We start from the raw sequence: 20,428 nt of genomic DNA on the forward strand, positions 1-20,428 counted from the left end.
GTTCATTAATTGCTGAAGTTAAGCAGTAAGGGGTGGACACAGGCACACACTTGACTACATTCTTGGCTTCATGGGCGGGGCTTAAACGGCATATCTAAAGTGCATCTGGGGGCAAACCACCTGGCCTGGGTCCACAGACTTATGGTAGTGGGGCTTGTGCTGGCAGTCTAAAAATAACTGTGTTGATGTTACAGCTTGGGTTGGAGCCTAGGCTCTGAAGCCTGGAGGACAGGGGATGGTCTTAACAGCCCAAGCTCCAGTCTAAACTGCAACGTTGAAGCACTGACTACACGCCTGTTTTGAGAGAACTAGCACAAGTCCTACCAGAACACGTGTGTGGACCCAGGCTGGGAGAGTGACTCCCAGATGCAGTGTAGACATGCCATAAGGCTACCTGTTAGCATTAATTTGGATGTCTAAAAATGTCCATATGTAGGTGAGCATACACTCCACAGTGTATTGAAGGGTTAAGCAAAACATAAGTTTGGGCACTGCCTTGGTGTTCTTTATGTTGGCTGGCAGTGGAGTGACAGATATAAAACCCCAAAGGAATCCCGACCTGATATAGGCATATTTAAGCTACGTGGGTGCTGCATTAAATGTGACAGTTCTGTAATGTAGAAGGCTGCATATGCAGCTTCCCAGTTTTCTGGGGATTAAACACATGCCGCCTGCATTCAGTTCAGCATCAGACGCCAAACTGGCAGCCAACTGGCCAGTCTGTGGCTTCAAGCCTGTCTTTCGATTGTTTAAACCTTTTTGTTTGTTTATTTATTATGCAGTAGGTCTCACTGTCTGCCTTTTTATGTGTTTCTTAGAAAGCTGCCATTTTAAATGGTAGAAGGGCCAGCCTTGGCCTTCTGTCCCCACATCCTCCCCTTGTCCCCTCCTACTCCTATCCCCTCCATCCCCTGCTTCCCGCCCCTGGTTCCCATACCCAGCTCCTGACCCTTCCCAAGTTCTGCCTGTATCCCCACCTTTCTGCTATACATGCTGGCTCCTGCCTGTCCCCTTCCCATCTGACTCCTGCTTCTTCCTTCCCTCCTGCTTATATCTTCCCCCTTCTCTCTGTTCCTGCCCCATCCCCAATTCTTGATCCCTCCCTCCGCAGCTCCTACCCTCTCCACCCTTCCTCCTGCTCCTGCCCCTTATTCCTATTCCTTCCCATCTTCTGCCCGCCTTTGCTCCTACCACAGTCCCTCCTCCCACTGCGCGCCTATCCCCACCCAAGCTTCTTCCCTAGTCCTTCTCCCCAGCCTGCATCTCTTTCCCCTGCCCCCACGTTTCTCACCTCTCTGTGAATTCCAGTCAAGAGGCTTCCTCCTTGTACACACTGCCTTGGTGCCAGCAGGGAATCACAGAGAGCACAGGAGGTGTTGTCCTGCTGCTCTTAGATCCTGTGTCCAGCACCACCATGGAGATATGAATGATGTAAGGACAGTCTTGCTCAGCCCTGGCATCCCCCGGATGGAGCATGTTCAGTTGGTCTGTATGAATGGTGCATGCACACTCTGATCAGCACATAGGAACTGTGGGGGGATTGAGCATGCTCAGTACAAATGGAATCTTGAGCAAATGTAGCTTGCAAACTCTAACAAGTCACTACTGAGCATGTGCAAACTGCAATTTTGCAGACGCTTGTATCCTGACAAAATCTGGACAAATTTTCATAAGGATGGCTAAAGGCACCTCTCTGGCTCCGGGGAACAGCCTTCCCAATATCAAGTCCCTGCTCTAAAGCATAGAGGTGCTAGATATTCTCAAGGAAACAGTTGTAAAAATATTTTTAATATATGCAAAACAACTTTTTCCCCCTAGGGTTACCATCTTTGAAATGCAAGAAACCCAGCACCCTCCCCAAAAGTCAAGCCCTTCGCAACCCCAACCACATGGCAACTCCACAACTCTCACCATCCCAACCCCGGATTCAACAGCCACTTATAGTATCAAGAGAGAAAACACATATAGATAAGACTGATAATATCATTGATAGCAAACAGGGTGTTTGTTTTATCAGCCAATTCTGCCAGCCAGTCTTTGTAGTCTGTTTCCTTTAGCCAGTTGTCATTGAATGTGTAGTTTCTGATGCTAGCTTTTTTTTTTTTCGGGGGGGGGGGGAGTATAGTAGGATTCACTTGCACCATCTCCCTCATCTTCCATTATTTAATAGGCCTTGTACATCTCTGCACTCTCATATGACTTAAACCCTCTCTCACCCACACGCATGGTGCACTTGAGTGTTCGTGGGCAGACAGCTGCTATATTTTCAACAGTTTTGATCTGTTATTGCGTAAACTGCAGAAGTGGGAACACTGCAGCATCTTTAGCTGGACATAGAAACTTTTAACATTAGATATCCCCGTGTCTTGTGATAATAATGCAAAACTTTAGACCCACGTAAAAAAAAACCCTGGCAAATTAAATGATTTTTCGGGCAACTGGCAAATCCATAGAAAACCCGACCAGGCCAATCAAATACCAGCCAGATGGTAACCCTCTTTTTCCCTAACCTCGTTCTCAGAAACTGCAGATCAGTTTTAGCTGAAACTTCCTTGCAAATTTCAGCTTAAGCAGACACCTGCTATGGAGAATGTCAGCCTGAACAGTTTAAGTTTGACAAAGTTATAAGCAACTGAAAACACGGTCTTCTACTGGAAAGCATCAGGTAATCGTAACCATAGGAGTTGCTATCTGTACCATTTAAAATACATATACACACACACACACAGAGTGCTATGGTTATGAAATTAAATTCACTGTGCTTCAGGCAAGTGCCATAACTAGGGGATCTAGATCTTTTAGGTCTTTAATTTTAACAGAGGTTGGCTTTCATATTGTGGTAGAGACCTTGGGAATCTTTAAATTAAATGCTGGCTTGTTTATGGTCTCCTGCTGTGGATTCTAACAAACGGAACAGATGATGACAATGAATCAAAGTTAATCACAGAGCAAACATGACTGTTTCTGGGACACTGTTTAATTCTGTTGTTCATCTTAAATTGACCCACTTCACAGTTTATTTTTCTATACTTTATAATATATTGCTTAAATTTAACTGTTACTATTGTCATTTTGAAGAATATGCCCATCAAATTCATAGATATTCATAGATATTAAGGTCAGAAGGGACCATTATGATCATCTAGTCTGATCTCCTGCACAACACAGGCCACAGAATCTCACCCACCCACTCCTGCGAAAAACCTTTCACCTGTGTCTGAACTATTGAAGTCCTCAAATCGTGGTTTAAAGACTTGAAGGAGCAGAGAATCCTCCAGCAAGTGGCCTGTGCCCCATGCTACAGAGGAAGGCGAAAAACCTCCAGGGCCTCTTCCAATCTGCCCTGGAGGAAAATTCCTTCCCGACCCCAAATATGGCGATCAGCTGAACCCTGAGCATATGGGCAAGATTCACCAGCCAGATACCCAGGAAAGAATTCTCTGTAGTAACTCAAATCCCACCCCATCTAACATCCCATCACAGGCCATTGGGCCTATTTACCATGAATATTTAAAGATGAATTAATTGCCAAAATCATGTTATCCCATCATACCATCTCCTCCATCAACTTATTGAGTTTAATCTTAAAGCCAGATAGGTCTTTTGCCCCCACTGCTTCCCTTGGAATGCTATTCCAAAATTTCACTCCTCTGATGGTTAGAAACCTTGGTCTAATTTCAAGTCTAAACTTCGTGATGACCAGTTTATATCCATTTGTTCTTCTGTCCACATTGGTACTGAGCTTAAATAATTTCTCTCCCTCTCCGGTATTTATCCCTCTGATATATTTATAGAGAGCAATCATATCTCCCCTCAACCTTCTTTTAGTTAGGCTAAACAAGCCAAGCTCCTTGAGTCTCCTTTCATAAGACAGGTTTTCCATTCCTCGGATCATCCTATTAGCCCTTCTTTGTACCTGTTCCAGTTTGAATTCATCCTTCTTAAACATGGGAGACCAGAACTGCACACAGTATTCCAGGTGAGGTCTCACCAGTACCTTGTATAACGGTACTAAAACCTCCTTATCTGTACTGGAAATACCTCGCCTGATGCATCCTAAGACCGCATTAGCTTGAGTGCTGTGATGTTCAGGGTAATCAATTAAATGACTCCCTTAACTGACAACTTTTAAGATCTCTGGGAAGGTCCACCCTTTTGAAGACACAAAGCTGCTCACCAATATACCCAAGAAGCCTCATCTAATTTTTGGTCCACTGGCATTTTAGCCCCCTCCCACCGCAATTCACTATACAGATAAATTTTAAAAATAATTGAAACACAAACAAAGCATGACCAAAAAAAGAATGGCCAAAATTAGCTTTTTATATATAAACATTTCACTGTGTCAATATCTTATATCTTGCGCCGTTTCGGGGGTAGAATCAAGTGCTGCATGTCTTGTTGAAAAGTCGTCAATCTTCCTTTTCAAACGGTATAAAACTCCCAGCTCAGATTTTCAAGGCTGCCTAGAGATTTGACTTTCAAATATCAGCCCTCTCTGCAGGGTTGTGAAATATCAGACCTTACACATAAACCCCTGGTCCAGTACTGAATATTATGGGTGTTGGGTCGATGAAATTTTTGACGGGGGATTTTGTGAGAGGAAGACTCTCCATTTGAGGGGGGAAAGGAGAGACCTTTGTGACAGGTTCAGTTTTAAAAAATGGCAGTTGTGTAAAGGTGCTCGCATGTTTGGAATCTTAGAAATAGTCCTTGTAAAATGGATTAGTGGGCAGAGAAAAGGTGAAGCTGTCAAAGGTGCAGAGTAAATACATTTATCACATGGATATCACCACCATAGATGCATACACACATATAAAATGGAAAAAAAAAAACCCACACACATGCATTACCATTGTTAGAACAGGAGAAATGGCTTCAAATACATTTCTACAGAGCCTAGGACAATGAGATAGCATTCTTGATTGGGTAGGTGGGGCCTGTGTGGGTATACTACTAACACAATACAAATAATAAATACGTAAATGCATATAGTTTCATGTGAGCTAAATGCATAAGAGATCAGCCTATGACATCATCAGCTGATTATCATGAACCATCACTCATGGGGACAAATCCTGCCCTTAGGTATGCACTTGCTACTCCCACTGACTTCAGAATTTGCCCATGATTTTGACAGAAGCGTAAGTGCTCACCAGTCCTTTGTGCTGGTAGGTCCCTTACAGGCTTAAACCTGTCACATACCTTAGCAGTGTTAGCAAAGCTCTGAAGCTGTGGAAGCAGGAGAGCAGGGTCATCAAGGACTGTGCTGAGGTCCAATTCGTTTAATGTCTAGAAATAAGATTATTTTACAAAGGATTAAGGAGCCGGGAAGGGAGAGCTGTGGTATCCTGGCAGCACATCCTACACTCAATCGGAAAAGTCTGAGTCTGAAGTACAGCCAGACCCCTATTGAATAAAAATTCTGCCATCTGTGATCTCTTAAAAAAAAATCAGCTAGAGCAAAATGATTGTAAACACAAACATATGGGCCAAATTTCAATAAATCTAGCATGTAGAAAGCCACGTAAAAGAAAAATAACTTGTCTGTTCATCTGTCATGAACTTGCCAAGGGATTCCTATGTTACATGACACATTCTCAATATACACTGCATAGTCCTCCTTTTCCTTTCAGTCATCTGTTGTTTGTTGTTTTGTTTTGTTTTTTCTCTGCTTTGACCATGTTCACTATTAACTTTAGACAGGTTTCAGAGTAGCAGCCGTGTTAGTCTGTATTCACAAAAAGAACAGGAGTACTTGTGGCACCTTAGAGACTAACAAATTTATTTGAGCATAAGCTTTCGTGAGCTACAGCTCACTTTATCGATGCATTCAGTGGAAAATACAGTGGGGTGATTTATATACACAGAGAACATGAAACAATGTGTGTTACCATACACACTGTAAGGAGAGTGATCACTTAAGGTGAGCTATTACCAGCAGGACAGCAGGGGGGCGGGGGGAGGAACCTTTTGTAGTGATAATCAAGATGGGCCATTTCCAGCAGTTGTCAAGAATGTCTGAGCAACAGTGAGGGGTGGGGGGGGGGAATAAACAAGGGGAAATAGTTTTACTTCGTGTAATGACCCATCCACTCCCAGTCTCTATTCAAGCCTAAGTTAATTGTATCCAGTTTGCAAATTAATTCCAATTCAGCAGTCTCTCGTTGGAGTCTGTTTTTGAAGTCTTTTTGTTGTAATATTGCGACTTTTAGGTCTGTAATCGAGTGACCACAGAGATTGAAGTGTTCTCCGACTGGTTTATGAATGTTATAATTCTTGATGTCTGATTTGTGTCCATTTATTCTTTTACGTAGAGACTGTCCAGTTTGACCAATGTACATGGCAGAGGGGCATTGCTGGCACATGATGGCATATATCACATTGGTGGATGTGCAGGTGAACGAGCCTCTGATAGTGTGGCTGATGTGATTAAGCCCTATGTTGGTGTCCCCTGAATAGATATGTGGACACAGTTGGCAACGGGCTTTGTTGCAAGGATAGGTTCCTGGGTTAGTGGTTTTGTTCTGTGGTGTGTGGTTGCTGGTGAGTATTTGCTTCAGGTTGGGAGGCTGTCTGTAAGCAAGGACTGGCCTGTCTCCCAAGATCTGTGAGAGTGATGGGTCGTCCTTCAGGATAGGTTGTAGATCCTTGATGATGTGCTGGAGAGGTTTTAGTTGGGGGCTGAAGGTGATGGCTAGTGGCGTTCTGTTATTTTCTTTGTTGGGCCTGTCCTGTAGTAGGTGACTTCTGGGTACTCTTCTGGCTCTGTGAATCTGTTTCTTGACTTCACTCCTTGCAACAAAGCCCTCCCCCACCCCCCACTGTTTCTCAGACATTCTTGTCAACTGCTGGAAATGGCCTACCTTGATTATCACGACAAAAGGTCCCCCCCTCCCCGGCTCTTCTGCTGGTAGTAGCTCACCTTAAGTGATCACTCTGGTTACAGTGTGTATGGTAACACCCATTGTTTCACGTTCTCTATGTATATAAATCTCCCTGCTGTATTTTCCACTGAATGCGTCCGATGAAGTGAGCTGTAGCTCACAAAAGCTTATGCTCAAATAAATTTGTTAGCCTCTAAGGTGCCACAAGTACTCCTTTTCTTTTTATTAACTTTAGAGACTCATTGCATCTACAATCCCACCTCTGATTTGGCATGCCTGCTGTGAATTAACCCTTCATATGCCAGACAAAAAGTGCTTTTTAACTCAGTCATTGATGAGTCAGCAAATTCTACAGAAACTCCTCTTTTTAATGAATATAAATAGTACATTCTGTTGGTACCCTCAATGTAAGGAGGACAGAACTTTTCCCAGTCCCCCTGAACAAAGAATTTAGGACATACTAGGAACAAAGAATGTAGGCAATACTAACAAAATAGGGACTTTATCCTGGGAAGAAGAGACTCTGAAGACAATTTGGGGGTTGTGGTGGTGATGTAATTCTGGGATATATAAACAGGTGAATCTCAACTAGGAATAGAGAGGTTGTTTTACCTCTGTATTTGAATGCTGCTTGAAATCTGTGTCCAGTTCTGGTGCCCACAATTCAAGTAGGATGTTGATAAATTGGGGAGAATTCAGAGAAGAGCCACAAGAATGGTTAAAGAATGAGAAAGGATGCCATATTGTGTTAGACTCAAAGAGCTCAATCTATTTAACTTTACAAATAAAAGGTTATGGAGTGACTTGATTACAGTCTATAAGTATCTACATGGGGAACACATATGTAATAATGGGTTCCTCAATCTAGTAGAGAAAGGTATAACATGATCCAATGGCTGGAAGTTGATGCTAGACAAATTTAGACTGGAAATACAGTGTACATTTTGAGAGTGAGGATAATTAACCACTGAAACAATTTATCAAGGGTCGTGGTGGATTCTCCATCACTGACCATTTTTGAATCAAGATTGGATGTTTTTCTGAAAGCCCTGCTCCAGGAATTATTTTTGGGGAAGTTCTCTGTCCTGTGTTCTACAGGAGATCAGACTAGATGGTCACAATGGTCCCTTTTGGCCTTGGAATCTATGAATCTGTGACTGAGCATACAGCTCTATCAGTAGTATGCACAGTCAGTGGTATGCGTTGTCAACATCTGTGACAGTTTCTGTATTCAATAGTCTTCATTAAAGCCATACTGGCAATCTCCTGTAATTCATCCCTGTCACTCAAAAATATGTTCTAGTCCCCTGTAAATGCATGTGCCTGATAAGAGTCTATAAAACTAGTTTAAAGTGGCTAATATGAACACGATAGTTTGAGAAGATGGTGGCTTCAGAAAGAGTCTTTGGTAACAGAAAGGCAAAAACACTTAGTTTAATCCTTCAGAAGTTTTCACAAAGTGATTCAGAGTTGTCACAAGTGACTTATTTATGAAATTCCTAGTCAGGGGCTAGGGTGGGGGAGAGGCACACAAAGGTATTGAAGCTGCAGATCAGGGTAAATGTGTATATATGTTTAGCAAATGATAATTCAAGCCACAGGGAAATGTGTAGAGGAAGAGGGATATCTAGATCCCCTGTTGGAGAAGTTATAGAATGTGATGACCCAGAGAACAGTTTTGAATGGGAATTTCATGGCTCTCCCTCCCATCAGTATAGATCACTGAATGTTCAGTGCGTGGTCCTGCAGCTGTTAGGAGCTCCTCCTGTGCCAGATTCTACTTTGTTTCACTGGTGTAAATCTGGGCTAACTCCACTGACTTCCATTGAATTTCTCCTGATTTACACCAGTATAACTGAGTGTTGAATTTTTTCTTCTCTTTGCAGTCTCTCAGTTAATTGTCTTCAGAGTCATAATTACAGACAAATTAAAAATAAAAACTGCTAAAAGGAGACCATGTTTTTGCAATTCATGCTGATAACAGGAGAACTAAAGAGCATGAACACTGGACTCCTCTGTAAAGCCACCTTCATCTGATGCGGTGGTTAGGCCCTGAATTGCATATATATGTCCTTGGGGATCTACATGCTTGATGTAAGTGTAGCTGTCATTGGCATGTTTGCCTCAAGAGGAGATTATACTGTGCTGTATCAGTGTGGTCCATGCAGAACTTGGAAAAAACATCAGATGTTTAGGCTTTGCAAATCCTTTTGCCATGGACGAGGATACTAATTAAAAAAGCTACACATACAGAAGCACCAGATGCAGCCTAACCAAGGATGAATATCAAGAAACTGGCAAGGGAATGAAAAAGCAAGAAAGAGGTTAAGAAGGCATCAGATCCTTTCTTCACAAACTGTTCCCTTCTTTCCTTGTGTTCCTTCTTCACAAGCACTTTGTTGATGACATCTGGTCATGTTACATCTTGCTGCAGGATGTCTTATTATCATCAGCATATCGCCATGGAAGTTGCACATTGTGGTTTCATCATCAGCATTGGGTCACACCCTTGTCACATGATGTTCAACTGATGTCACTTTAGTATGGACATTTCATCATGTGATATTTCATTTGTGATACCTGGTCATTAGGGTTGCCAACTTTCTAATCGCCCAAAACCGAAGACCGCAAGGCCCCACCCCTACCCCGCCCCTTCTCCAAGGCCCTGCCCCTGCTCGCTCCATCCCTCCTCCCTCCATCGCTCGCTCTCCCCAACCCTCACTCACTTTCACCAGGCTGGGGCAGGTGGTTGGGGTGTGGGAGGGTTGAGGACTCCAGCTGGGGGTGAGGGCTCTGGGATTGGACCGGGGATGAGGGGTTTGGGGTGTGGGAGAGGGCTCTGGGCTGGGACAGGGGGTTGGGGTGTGGGGAGGGTATGGGCTCTGGGCTGGGGGTGTGGGCTCTGGGTGGGGCCAGAAATGAGGGATTTGGGGTGCGGGAGAGGGCTCCAGGCTGGGGCCGAGGGGTTCGGAGTGTGGGAGGGGGTGTGGGCTCCAGCTGAGGACGTGGGCTCTGGGGTGGAGCCAGGGTTGAGGCGTGAAGGAGGGCACTCTGGGCTGGGGCAGGGGTTAGGGTGCGGGGGGGTGAGGGCTCTGGCTGATGGGGGGTGGGTTCTTGGGGGGCAGGGATGAGGGTTTTGGGGTACAGGATAGGGCTCAGGGCTGGGACAGGGTTTTGGGGAGGTGCGGGGTGCAGGTTCTGGGAGGGAGTTTGGGTGCAGTTGGGTACTCTGGGTTGCGGCAGGGGGCTGGGATGCAGGGTCCCAGCAGCGCTTACCACGACTTCCAGGAAGCAGCTGCCAGGTCCCTGCAGCCCCTTAGCGCATGGGCGGCCAGGGAGGCTCTGCGCACTGCCCTTGTGCCTGCAGGCGCCACCCCTGCACCTCCCATTGGTCACGGTTCTTGGCCACTGAGAACTGCAAAGCCGGCACTGGGGCAGGGGCATGCGTGGAGTCTCCATGGCCTCCCATGCGCCTAGGGGTTGCAGGGACCTGGCGGCCGCTTTTGGAAGCCGCATGGAGCCAGGACAGGCAGGGAGCCTGCCTTAACCCCGGGCCTCAGCTGCACCGCCAACTGGACTTTTAACGGCCCAGTCGTCAGGGCTGACCAGAGCCGCCAGGGTCCCTTATTGTCCAGGCATTCCGGTCGAAAACCGGATGCCTGGCATCCCTACCGGTCATGTCATATCTTATCAATCAATATATTGTTTAGTATGTTTCCACTGATATTTCTGTGTTCCATTATTACATGAAAGACATAGGTCCTTCGTGGCATATGAAAATGGTGTGGAAATACCCCAAGGAAACATAACAATAACTTACATTTAGATAGCATTTTACATATTCAAAGTGCTTTATAAACATGAGCTAATTAAGTCTCACAAATACCCTGTAAAGTGTTATTTCCACTTTTTCAGTGTGTAAGTGAGAGAACCCGTGTGGTTACTTTATTTCTCTTTTAATACTGTTTGCTCTAGTTGTCCTGATAACTATTAACCTACTGAGCTACCATGAACATACTTTCCGGGCACACTGTGTAAACAAATGTATCATACCTTATATTGTAAATAGTAGTTTGTGTACTCCTTGCGATTGTATAAATTGTCTGGTTTTTTTATTATTCCCATTTTTAATTATTAGTCCAACTGTAAAAATCTCAATAGTTATTGACCCACTCCTTATTTTGCTTTCTACTAGTATCATTGCTAAATACTTTTAAATCGTATTTTGGGAGATTGAAACTCAATAGCATTTTGAAATAGCAGCATTCAAAGCTGGTGTAGCATAGGGTGCTTAATAGTTATTCTACACTCGCAGACAAAGTTTTCTTAATCATCTTTTCAGATTTCAGATTTTTGATTAATGTGGTCCCTTGCTCTAAGTCAAAGGCAATCATTTCTAGGTAACAAACACAGGTGTCCTTCAAACCTCCAGTAGGTGCTCTCATTAAGTACTTGAGTAAACTGACAGGGGTGCATCAGATGAAAAAGCTGAAAGTAAAGAGCTGTCTTGTTCTTCCATCAAGTGAAGCTGCCTGTGTATTATAGGTGAGAGGAACAGAGAGAAAGTTGCTACAATACAGAAAGAAAAGTGGCAGATGGTCCAAAATAGGGCCTTGGTTTTCTTCCATAGAGCAACAGTCTAGTGATCAGAGAATTAAATATTTTTTTCTTATTTGAAACTATGATTGCCTTAATTTAAAAAAAACAAAACCCTTATCTATATACAGCTTGTTCGTGGACCAGAAGGGCTAAATATGCATCTCAATCTTCCTTGCAGTTGCAGTTTGCAACTACAAAATTTTCACTTGAATGTATTTTGCATCTGTAAAATTTGTGGATGGATATTTTTTGCAGGTGCATATCAGGTTGTTAACCATTAAAGACAATGATTAATATTTGCATCCATGATTTATTGCGGCAGACCATAATTCAGTAAATGTGAATAAGCAAGTGTACAAAAATACCTCTATATTATTGCTTCATGTAGGTTTTCCAGATTTTTCTATCGTCTTTGTTTTTATGAGCTGCGACGCGAGATGGAGTAGAGACTGCTTTCTTTTTTTGAGCTATGCAGATTGTTGGCACTTATAATAAAAATGGTAATTACATTTGGAAAATATGTGACTGCAAATTTTGCTAATGCTAAACATTCAGGAGGAAAACTTGCTTCCTGCAAATGTATGCCAAAAACTTTATTACAACACATAAATGGTTTAAATGAAAAACTGAATCTGTACTCAGCCTAAAGTGAACTGGCTGCCCAGGAGTAAGCTGCAGCATACATTACACTGACTAGGGAAGCCTATGGGCCACGTACCATATGTCTGATGACTTATTCTTTTCTGTCTGGTTACCCACTGAAAAATGATCTGAATCAAAAACTAATGATTTAGAGATAAAAAAAGTTGCCTTGGTTTTTAAAATCAGTTGTTGGAATGGACTGATTTTGAAGAGAAGCTGAGCACTTTCCACTCCCACTGACGTCTGTGGATATAGAGAATGCTCTGCACCTCTGAAAATCATTTAGTGCCCTTCTGGTATGAACAATGGCTCATGCAGATTTTTTAATGCAGTTTGAGGCAGTTTGTTTAATTTGTGCAGCTCATTTGTTTTCAAATTTCCTTAGTTAAAGGCTTCTGTGGTACAAATGCTGTTTACCAAGTGAGATTTTCTGTTGATTTCCACATTCAATTTCCATTTTTTTAGTGGAAACAGATGAAATTTGAGCCTCACAATTACTATGAGCTGAGAATAACAACTCTTAAATCATTGACGAGAAATAGCAGTGCTCATTGCAATAGCAATAGCACATTGCAACATAGAAGTATGACTTGAGGTGCAGAATAGCAACCTTTGACATGATTCTGTGGTCATTCCCCATCACACCATGGGCCAAGTGTGGAAAAGCATTATTGAATCCAGGGAAGGGCTACAGTGAAATGCATTATAAACTCTCTCTCTGATAGGGTTTGTATGCCAAATGGGTTTTTTTTAAATCAATTCAGTAGTTGCGTCAGAATTAAAAATCAATCCCCCCAAAACACAAAATGTTTTACTGCATTGTATCAAGCCAAAATAAAGAGTGTGGCTTCTTGGTCTCACTTAACAACCAGCTTCACCTCCGAGTGATGCTGTAGTACATTTCATTTTATTACTTTCGCTGCTCTTATAAATGAAAGACCTTGTAGTGAATTATATTAATTGGAATTACTAGTAGTACAATACCTGGGAGGTGTGAAATAAAGATAAACTTGAGTCAGATTCCTCTTGCAAGTTGTTTCTGAAATATCTTCTTAATCTTATTAATACTGACTGATCCTTTGTATTAGGATTTCCCAGGGATTGGTGGAGTCTAAAGATTTAAAACCTTCTAGTCAAGGATAACCCTAAACTCTGATAGCTTTTGTTATGCAAATTGTCACAATCAAAGGTCATCCTCTGGAAAAATCTGACATTAATGAGTTCAGATATTCAGATGCTGTCTCAAGCAAATGTAGACATTATGGAAATGCTTTCCTAAGTGACTTACCCATGGTTACACAAATAGTCAGTAACAGAGTTAGGAATAGAACAGAGGAAGCCTGATTCCCACAACAAATCAATAGGCTTATGGTCCATTGGGCCTCATTCTGAAGAGTAACATAGTTTTACCAACTTCACTGACTCTCCCGCGTAGTTGTCTGTCTTTTATTGATGTGTAGCCCTAACTCTCTTTGAGGAGAATCACTTTATAGCTGCATGAAAAAGCAGACAAAACACAGTTCCACTGTTGCCCAATGTACTAGCTCTGCACTTTTTAGAATTCCCACAATTGGAATGGCAACACTTCCCAATACAGTGACCTGTCCTGTCACCTTGCACAAGATGCAGCAGAGAGCAACAGAGAATGGGTTAATGGGACACATCAAGTGGAAAATATTCTTTCATAGAGCCATGAGGATTTGCTGGCAGATCGCCAGCTCAGTTGATGCAATTTTACATTACTCTACAAGGCAAGCTTAATGGGGAAACCTCAGTGCTTTGTAAGGGGCTTTGTAACTATCTAGGAGCTTGGGCTTGTCTGCTGTTCAGATTTCAGTGAGTGAACAGCTGTCTGGAAATTCTAATCTAAACACTTAGTAAAATGATGTTTTTAAGTAATAGTCAGGACCATTTAAAATGGATGGATCAGCATAGAATTGATTGGGGTCTCTGTTGTCCAGTAGAAACAAAGACACCTTTTTATTATGTCTGGATTTCATCTAGATCCTAAAGTCACAATCTCAGATGCAGAGGGCACATTACAAAAATACTGTATGGAAAGCATAGTTGACTGGGCACAACTGATTATCAATCAATATCACACACTTGATTTATTTTCTTAGGGCCTGATCCTGCAAGATGCTGAACACATTCAACTTCAAGTAAAGTCAGTGGGATCTGAGGACATGAAAGCTTATGCTCAAATAAATTTGGTAGTCTCTAAGGTGCCACAAGTACTCCTTTTCTTTTTGCGGATACAGACTAACATGGCTGCTACTCTGAAACTCAGCTCCTGATAGGATTGTGTCAATTTAAGGGGTTATAATTTATTTGTTGTATGTAGAGTTCATTGCAGCAGTACATTAGTTTAAGGTTATAGTGATATATAATAGACCGAGATGCCAATTAAATTAAGAAATACAGTGCTTAATATTCTGATATGTGTATTTTACTTTGATGTTTAAAATTAAATTCCATCTACCAGAATCCAGAACTCAATATAGCTTTTTGATTTTGAAACCATAAGTTTAGGTATCATTTAGCATCTGAAACATTTGTGCGTAGAATCTTGATTAATGCTTTCTAAAATGGGATTAAATGATAAAAGGGTTAAATCTCAACCTCTTTCTCTTTCTGATTTGTATTTCTTTCCCCTCCTTCACAGCTGTGGACATGGATGGAAGATCTACAGAAGGAGCTCTTAGAGGATGTCTGTGCTGACTCAGTGGATGCGGTTCAGGAGCTTATCAAGCAGTTCCAGCAGCAGCAAACAGCCACCCTGGATGCTACCCTCAATGTCATTAAAGAAGGTGAAGATCTAATCCAACAGCTCAGGTATGTGTCCTACCTCAGGAGAGATGTCAAGAAATCTGGTGAAGCATTGTGCATTAGGTGCAAGTTAACAGGGGAAATGTAACTTACAATTTAACAGAAGGATTTATTCACTACCTTTTATATTTATGATGGTTCAGGCTCTTATAGTATTTTATTGAAACTGCAAGGAGTGATTTGTAGAGACTAAGAAGAATAGTCTATGAATCAGCATGGATTGCTGTATCTAATGGATTGGTAGATATATAGATTAAATGTTTTTCAGGTGAATATTTTTGAGTGAATATTTATGGAAGTTTGTTAAATGGTTGTGAGCTGAGGCCCAGTAGGTTACGTGATTACTCTTGCTGTATGGAAGCTGTATGCCTGTAAATAAAGCCTGTATAATTGTATAACAGGCCACAGTATTTCACTGTGTGCAGTACATGTAGTTTATTCATGCCGTCAGACTATTCTTGTATTGGCATTTGTATTATAAATTAAAGCTGCTCCTTTTACCCAATTTAGAATGCGCTAGTTGACTGACTTTAAGAAATGTTTCTGTCCTCTCAGTAAATATGAGTTTCTTAAACTTTGTTCCTATCCAGTGTGAATTTATCTTATCAAGAAATTCCACCCCAAGGGTCACGTTCTGCTCTCATTTACACTGGTTTTACCCCAGTTTAACTTTGACTTCAGTGATGTTTTACTGATTTTTCCTGGTGTGACTGAGATTAGAATCAAGCCCTATATTTTTGTATTGTGAGGGTTATCCTAGGATGGAGAATCTTCCAATACCTGCCAGGAATGTAACCAAAAGATCATCACTAAAACAGAAGAAGTAACTTGTTTAACGGGAGTTCACTAAATAAGATTTTTGGCAGTCACAGTAGTACTCTTCTTGAGTCTTCCATACAGAGTCTATAGATACAAATTACCTCTCTTCCTTCCTCCATGTGCAGCTATGTACATTCTACTACAAGAACTTCTGCTATATATAATGTGATTATATAGAGCTTGGTTGTGATTCAGCTGATGCAGCTACATGGGGGGAAATGGGGTGTAAATGTCTCTGCCTCACTGTACAACTGCACAAGGCTTACCTGGATCACAGGTAAGCCTTTTGAGTGCAGGAGGGAAGAAAGGGGATTCCTTGCTTGATATTTCTTGCTGTGAGCCGATGGGTAAGAAAGGACAGAAGTAGGCAGAGTCTTGGTTCCATGGACTACAAGCTAGCTGGCCAGGAGTGTGGGGAAATGCTCTGTGTTTGGTAATAAGCTAACTCAGCATACTTCCCCATGCAACTGTGCAAAACAGGAGCTCAAGTCACAGTTTCTTTTTGGAGCTCCTACACACCACGCATTATACAGGGCTAGGAGTAAACCCTTAATCACCTTTCAGTATCATGGTTAGGTTGCACAGTTTATTGCTGCAGTCCCCGGAATTGATGTTTCAACATGGTTTTCTTTTCCCCAAGACAGAATCACAGACTGATAGGGACTAGCAATGGAAAATGTCTGCTGGTTCATCCTATTACACTACCAGGGCAGGATTTTTCCTTACAGTATATTTTATAGTGCTTCAAACTGTCTTATTTTAAATGTCTCAAGCAACGCAGCTGCCACTGTGTACTTTATGGGGAAAACAAAACATAACTTTCTTTGGCATTTTACTTGTTTTAACTTAAGCACCAAAACTTCGGCACTCAATTCTGTCTTCAGATCTGCCTACATGGCTCCCGCTGAAGTTAGGGGAAGCTACACTGGCATGTCTGAGGAGAGAATTTACCTTTAATGCCCCGAAAAGCTTATTTATCCACAGAACCCACAGGACAAACATATATTAAAGAACCCAAGCTTCCAGATCCCTACTGTTAAATGTGAGAGAGCCAGCAATGAGGAAACGGACAATAATGAAAATAGTTTCTGCCCTGTATTTATAATGCACAACTGTCTTGGGGCCAGATTGTGGCATTAAGGCAGACCCCTGCTATTAAGATGGTGCAACCTGCTCCTCCTGACTGCTTGAGCTGGAGAGTAGGGGGTGGTGCTATGGCCCTTTCTCCTCTCTGCTCCCTTTGGAATGATGTGTGCTCTGGGGGTGCATAGCAGAAGCAGTTCCTGAACACCCCTGGGGACATGGATTGTACAGTGAGGGAAGATTCCTTGCACCCTACCCATCACCCTGGGCACCTACACAAGGGCAAGTCACAATCTGTCTTTTAGTGTTTTAAAATACTTACAGTGTTGGAATTTTTCCCTGGTTATGTTTCATTCTGACCAATTAATCAAGGGGAATCAGAAGAATCCCAGTCTTGTTAGGCTAAAATATTGGCAATTCAAACTCTCTTAACTCACTAGCAACAATGCAAATGGTGGCATAATTTAACTTGTAAAGATCTACAGCGTGTTAGTAGCAGCTTTGAGGATGATGCTTCTGAGACAGGCTGATTGTAGAAAGAAATGGGTCATTTGGACTAGAATTAAATGGGATTGCCAGTCAGATTCCTCAAAAGATCAGTTCAGATTTATGTGCCATTCTGTTCCCCTCCAACTCCTTGTTAGTGTATCAGGGTCAAAGTGTCACAACATGTGAAAGGATGTGCTCATTGTTTTGACTTTGTGTTGAGTCCAGGAAACACAGGATTTCAACAAGCAGAAGAAATGAGCATTGCATATACCTTCCTCCAGCCCTTTGTGCTTCGGCTCACTTCTCAGCTGTGCACAGAATTGAGAGTGTTTAATTCCTGCTCTTTTCTTGCATTAATGCTGAGCTTTAACCATTCTCCTGCCTTGACACAGGGATTCAGCGGTATCCAACAATAAGACTCCACACAATAGCTCCATCAGCCACATCGAATCTGTCCTTCAGCAGCTTGATGAGGCCCAGGTACAGATGGAAGAGCTCTTCCATGAACGGAAAATTAAGCTCGACATCTTCCTTCAGCTCCGGATTTTTGAACAGTACACCATAGAGGTAAGAGCTGTGTGGGTGACCTGGGAAAGGTAGCACTGTGGAGGTGGTGACTATGTCTCTGACTAATACTCTAACAGGATACACAGAGTTCCAGGGAATCACAGAAGACTTTGATTACACTGAGATGTCTGGTGGAACTAGGAGGTGAATAGAAATCAGTTGTTAACTTGGAAATTTAGAAACCAGTAATATGCCTTTGTGACATACTGATAAAATACAAGACACGTTCATGTCTGCCCAGCTGATTGTATTCAGAGTGTCTGAATGCTTTGGTGACCAGTTTTATGGCATGCATCGTACAGTGGCTTACATATGCCCCTCATGTACATCTGTCTTTGCTAATCTAAAGTTCACGATTTTTTGCTGGTGAGATTTTTCTCTTTAGATGCATTTTATGGCTTTGAACCCCTCGATGCAACAAAATATTAAGCATCAAATGAAGGGTTCTCTTACAAATCAGGCATAACAGTTGTTTTACATAAAGGGGGAAAAGAGAAATACTGTACAAGAAGCCCTAAAGTACTCATCATGTAATTTTATGTGCCTGGGAGTAGATTTAAAAAGAGGTCTTATATCTCTACCTTGTACTCCTTTTTTTAAATCAAATGCTATTGTTGAAAAAACTGTTATCAGTGCACTAAATAAATGAAGTTTTCTTGGACTGAGTAATTTTAAAGAGATTTTTAACAAATCTGAATAAATATTTACCTTGAAATCAGATGGAATGTGATACCAAAGCATGGGATGTTAATTAATTTGTGTCTCATGTATGCTGGAACATAGTGTTGTGTACATAGCCCATATGAGGTATCAACTTGCGACTGTGTCTTTCTTGTGGTGGTTCAGAGACACCTTTGGGAGTGAATAAATCTGTTAATGTGGCGCTTTTTTTGAAGTGTTCTATGATGATATATTCCTAGAGATGTTGCATGTAATTCAATAGGTGTTCTGATGGAATATATTGATAGTTAATGGAAACTTTAGAATGCTACATAACACTTCATAAGAGACAGTTTATTTTAAGTTAGGACAAGAAATAGTGTTACATTATAGTAGATGGAAAAGCTGTGAATGCAGATTCCTAGATGGGAATTGATCTATAGCAATATGCAACAGATACAGTACAGACCCACATTTCTGTATAGTCATATTTTGTAGGGAAAGCTATTCTACAGTTTTTGCTATAAATATAAATAGAACAGTCTTGTTAAAATAGTTCTTTGCATACCATTCACATACAAACACTTGGATATCCTAATACATACTCTTACACACATGGTATGTTTGCGCAAGAGCAGTGGTTGTCTTAAAAACTCAAACTTCTAGGTACATGCAATAACCATGGCATCTGCATATGCATAGAATAGAAGATACTGTGGTACTGCAGAGTGGCAAATGCTGAGTATTTAATGACTCCCACTCTTCATGAGCATGTGTGTACATGCATGTATATATATGCGTGTACTTTTTAGACTGAAATCAAATTAAATGCAAACTATATAGGTATGTTTGCATGCAGCATACACTGGATGTTCATAGTGGAGCTGTGTGAGCCTTTCATTAAGAACTCCAAATCACGTGAAGCTTTCTGAGTTTCATTGCAGACCGCAAGCCTGGGTTATGTACACAGCAGGAAGATTAGGGATGTTCCATGTGGCAGTATGGCTTCACCGTGCCTCCAACTTCAGCAAGTGACACCATCTAGCTTTGAGGGAAGATTTCAGAATTCATTCCAGTTATAACTCTTTGCCCTTATGCAGTGCTTTTCAATCAAGGATCTCAAAGTGATTTTCCAAGGTGGATAGGTATCTTTATCCCTGTTTTATAGATGGGGAAACTATGGCACAGAGCGGTGACATGACTTGCCCAAGGTCATACAGCTGGTCATGCTCAGAACTGGGTGTAGAGTCCAGGTCCACCGTGTCTACTTTATCGCTGTGTGGGTATTTGCTTTGATGCACACAGACACATCTAGTAGGCCCTGACTCAGCAAGGTGCTTGAAGTTCAACATGTACTTTGACCTTGCTGAATCAGGGCTGTAGTGACTAATAGGGGCTTGAAAGAAAACCAGTGATGTTACTTTGATTTACTATTGTTTATGTGTGATTTTCTCTTGTTTATTATGAGAACACTAGAACTCACACTACAAGAGTCAGAGAGCATGTTTCTTATTTGCATCGGGAATCTGATAGGCAGAGTCTTGTAGTTAGAGATCTCTTTCTTTAAATGAAATGTATAACTATGACACATAATTCATAACCAATGACAAAACAGAAAAAGTTTGTAGCCAGATCAATATAGGAACTTATAAATAAGTCTAGCTGCCAAGATTAGTCTTCAAGCAAGGAAATCAACTTAAACGACAATAAAATGAAAAGCAATTTGAAATGTATGTTAAATGTCACCTTTATATTATACATCTTAAGCAATTGTTGATTTGATTCAGCTGACAAAAGAATAATCTTTAAACAGATACTAGATTGCAGTCAGTTGTCTCAAAACTATAATAAAG

General features: G+C 41.7%; 1 protein-coding gene across 1 annotated transcript in view; it reads left to right on the forward strand.

The window, feature by feature from the left end:
• Positions 1 to 20,428, forward strand: part of KALRN (kalirin RhoGEF kinase) — a 765,876-nt gene that overhangs the window by 472,370 nt on the left and 273,078 nt on the right. The window contains exons 12-13 of the mRNA XM_084643219.1: positions 14,794 to 14,963; positions 17,741 to 17,915. Coding sequence (XP_084499345.1) covers positions 14,794 to 14,963; positions 17,741 to 17,915 — 345 coding nt within the window. The remainder of the gene's footprint in view (positions 1 to 14,793; positions 14,964 to 17,740; positions 17,916 to 20,428) is intronic.

This window comes from Lepidochelys olivacea, assembly GCF_965140295.1.
Source record: "Lepidochelys olivacea isolate rLepOli2 genome assembly, chromosome: 11".
Taxonomy (NCBI): domain Eukaryota; kingdom Metazoa; phylum Chordata; order Testudines; family Cheloniidae; genus Lepidochelys; species Lepidochelys olivacea.